General features: G+C 45.1%; 1 protein-coding gene across 1 annotated transcript in view; it reads left to right on the top strand.

The window, feature by feature from the left end:
- Cacna1f (calcium channel, voltage-dependent, L type, alpha 1F subunit) overlaps positions 1-3,250 on the top strand; it is a 41,076-nt gene continuing 37,826 nt past the window's right edge. The window contains exon 1 of the mRNA XM_013032356.1: positions 1-25. Within this exon, the coding sequence (XP_012887810.1) occupies positions 1-25 (25 nt within the window). The remainder of the gene's footprint in view (positions 26-3,250) is intronic.

The raw sequence follows: 3,250 nt of genomic DNA, 5'->3' as shown, positions 1-3,250 counted from the left end.
ATGTCGGAATCCGAAGGCGGGAAAGGTGAGAGCAGCCATCCACCCATGCAGACCCTTGGAGCAAGCCTCTGCTCTACCCTCATCCTTTTGACCCACCCTCTTCCTGGAGCCTACTACCCTCAGAGAGCTTTGTCCCAAACACAGTCTCTTAACCATCTGAGGGGGGGATACTCAGCCTGACCCAGATTCTGTCCCCTATGTCCCCTCAGACCCACCCACAACCTTTGTTCCTAAATGAAACCAACCTCAGTCCTTACCCTGACCCCTTTCCTAGTGCCCACACCAACTCTAACACCAATTCAGCCTCAAACTGTACCCTACCTAACACAAACCCTACCAACAAGAGCCATCATCCCCCCTGAGAGTTCAAACCCTACTTGTTTTTTGTTTGTTTGTTGTTGTTCATCTGGTTTGTTGGTTGGCTTGGTTTTGGGGTTGTTTGTGTGTGTGCCCATACTAGGGCTTGAATTTAGGGCCTCATACTCTCACTCTATCCCTTAGCTTTGTTGCTTGAGGCTGGCACTCTATTACTTGCACCACAGCTCCACTACTGGCTTTTTGCTGGTTATATGGAGATAAGAGTCTCACAGACTTTTCCTGCCTAGGTGGGCTTCGAAGCACAATCCTCAGATTTCAGCCCCTTGAGTAGTTAGGATTACATGCATAAGCCAACAGCACCTGGCTCAGACTTTGTGTGTGTGTGTGTGTGTGTGTGTGTGTGTGTGTGTGTGAGAGGGGTGGGGCCTGAACTCTGGGCCTGGACGCTGTCCCTCAGCTCTTCAGCTCAAAGCTAGCACTCTATCACTTAAGCCACAGTGCCACTTACAGCTTTTTCTGCTTATGTGGTGCTAAGGAATTGAACCCAGGGCCTCACACGTACAAGGCAAATACTCTACCACTGAGCCACCTTCCCAGCCCTGGCTCAGACTTTTTTTTTTTGTTGGTGGTGGTGGGGCTTGTACTCTGGGCTTGGTCACTGTCCCAAGCCCTTGAGCCTTCAGCTCAAGGCGAGAACTCTACTGCTTGAGCCATAGTATCACTTCCAGTTTTCTAGTGGTTTATTGGAGATAAGAGTCTCATGGACTTTCCTGCCCAGGCTGGCTTGAACCATGATCCTCAGATCTCAGTCTCTGGTGGAGCTAGGATTACAGGCATGAGCCACCGGCGCCCGGCTACAGACTTCATCCTGAACTCTAAATTCACTTAACTCCTACCTCAACACCTAGATGCCAGACTGTTAGTAAGTATTGTGTCTGACCCTTCTTACAAAAGACATACAGAACAAGAACCCACACCTGATCATGATAGTAATCTGGGAAGGCTTTGGAAGTCAGGCTGCCTACTGGGTTTTGTTTCTGTTTGTTTTTGCTGTTAGTATTGTTTTATTTGTGCTGATACCCAAACTTAAACTCAGAGCCATGATCGGTCACTCAGCTTGCTTGCTCAAGGCTGGCACTCTACCACTTGAGCCATTGTCTCTAGTCCAGCATTTTGCTTATTGAATCTCACAAATTTTTCTGCCCAGACTGGCTTCAACACAGGATCCTCCAGGTCTCAGCCTAATGAGTATCTAGAATCACAGATGTGAGCCATGACTCCCAATGATCACCTAGTTTTGACTACTGACTTATAGACTTCACCAAGCCACTTAACTTTTTTGCCTCAATTTCCCAGTCTTTAAAATAGGAATAATGCTGCAAGTCAGGCATTTCATTTTATTTTATTCTTTTTGCCAGTCCTGGGGCTTGAACTAGGGCTTGTGCATTGTCCCTGAATTCTTTTGCTCAAGGTTAGCACTCTACCACTTGAGCCACAGCACCACTTCTGGCTTTTTCTATATATGTGGTACCGAGGAATCAAACCCAGGGCTTCATGCATGTTAGGCAAGCACTTTACCACTAAGCCACATTCCTAGCCCAAGCCAGGTATTCTTCTGAATGCTGAATTCATTTAATCCTTATACTGCCACCATAATGCAAGTACCAATATTATCATCCCCATTATACATATAAGAAAAAAAGGCTGAGAGGTAGCATATTTACTCAAAATGTCAAAGAGCTTCAGAGTGTACAGTCAGGATTTAAACTCGGATAGCTAGGGGTCTTAACCTGGCTAACCTACTGACCCTCAGAGGCTGAAACAAGGCCATAGGAAATGGAGATGGATTTAGCTAAAAATCCCAAAGCAAAACTCATATCACACTCAAAACTCAATTTCAGCTCTATCCTTGTTTCAAATTCTAATCTCAATTCATTCAAATAACTAGTCATATCTATAAATATTAGTCAAACTCCACTCTCACCTACATTTAAATTCAACTCCACCAACCTAAAACCCCATTCCAATTTAACCTTAAATTTGTATCCAATTATATAAACTTGCACCCACTACATGACAATATTTTGTAAATCTCACTCCACACCAATTGTGAGTGTGTGTGTGTGTGTGTGTGTGTGTGTGTGCTCACGCGCCAATCCCGGGGCTTGAACTCAGAGTCTGGACCCTGTCTCTGAGCTTGTTGTTGTTGTTATTGTTCAAGGCTAGCATTCTACTACTTGAGACACAGCTCTACTTCTGGCTTTTTGTTGGTTAATCAGAGATAAGTCTCAGGCTTTCCCGCCTGGACTAGCTTCAAACTGTAATCCTCAGATCTCAGCCTCCTGAGTAGCTAATATTAGAGATGTGACCCACCTGGCTACTGCACCAATCTTTTTTTTTTTTTTGCCAGTCCTGGGCCTTGAACTTAGGGCCTGGGCACTGTCCCTGAGCTTCTTTTGCTTAAGGCTAGCACTCTACCACTTGAGCCACAGCTCTGCTTCCAGCTTTTTCTGTTTATGTGCTACTGAGGAATCAAACCAACGGTTTCATGCATGATAGACAAGCACTCTACACTAAGTCACATTCCCAGTCCTACCGCACCAATCTTTATTCCAACACTATGTCTTTCTTGTGTGTGTGCCAGTACTGGGGCTTGAACTCAGAGCCTAGGTACTGCCCCTTAGCTCTTTCCCTCAATCCTATTACTCTACCACATGAGCCACACTTCTACCTTGGGCATTTGGTTAGCTAATTAAAGATAAAGGTTTCTAGGACTTTTTTTGTCTGGGCTGATTTTGAACCTCAATCCTCCAATCTCAGCTTCCTGAGTAGCTAGGATTATAGGCATAAGCCACTGGTACCCGGCCCCCAACATAAATTTTTACCCTTCAATCCTTAACCCAAGTATGCTCAATTCTCCCTAATTTTTTTT

The sequence above is a fragment of the Dipodomys ordii genome, unplaced genomic scaffold, assembly GCF_000151885.1.
Source record: "Dipodomys ordii isolate 6190 unplaced genomic scaffold, Dord_2.0 Scaffold154, whole genome shotgun sequence".
In the NCBI taxonomy this organism is placed as follows: Eukaryota; Metazoa; Chordata; class Mammalia; order Rodentia; family Heteromyidae; genus Dipodomys; species Dipodomys ordii.
Note: the sequence above shows the minus strand (reverse complement) of the source record. Positions and strands in the feature narration are given on the sequence as shown.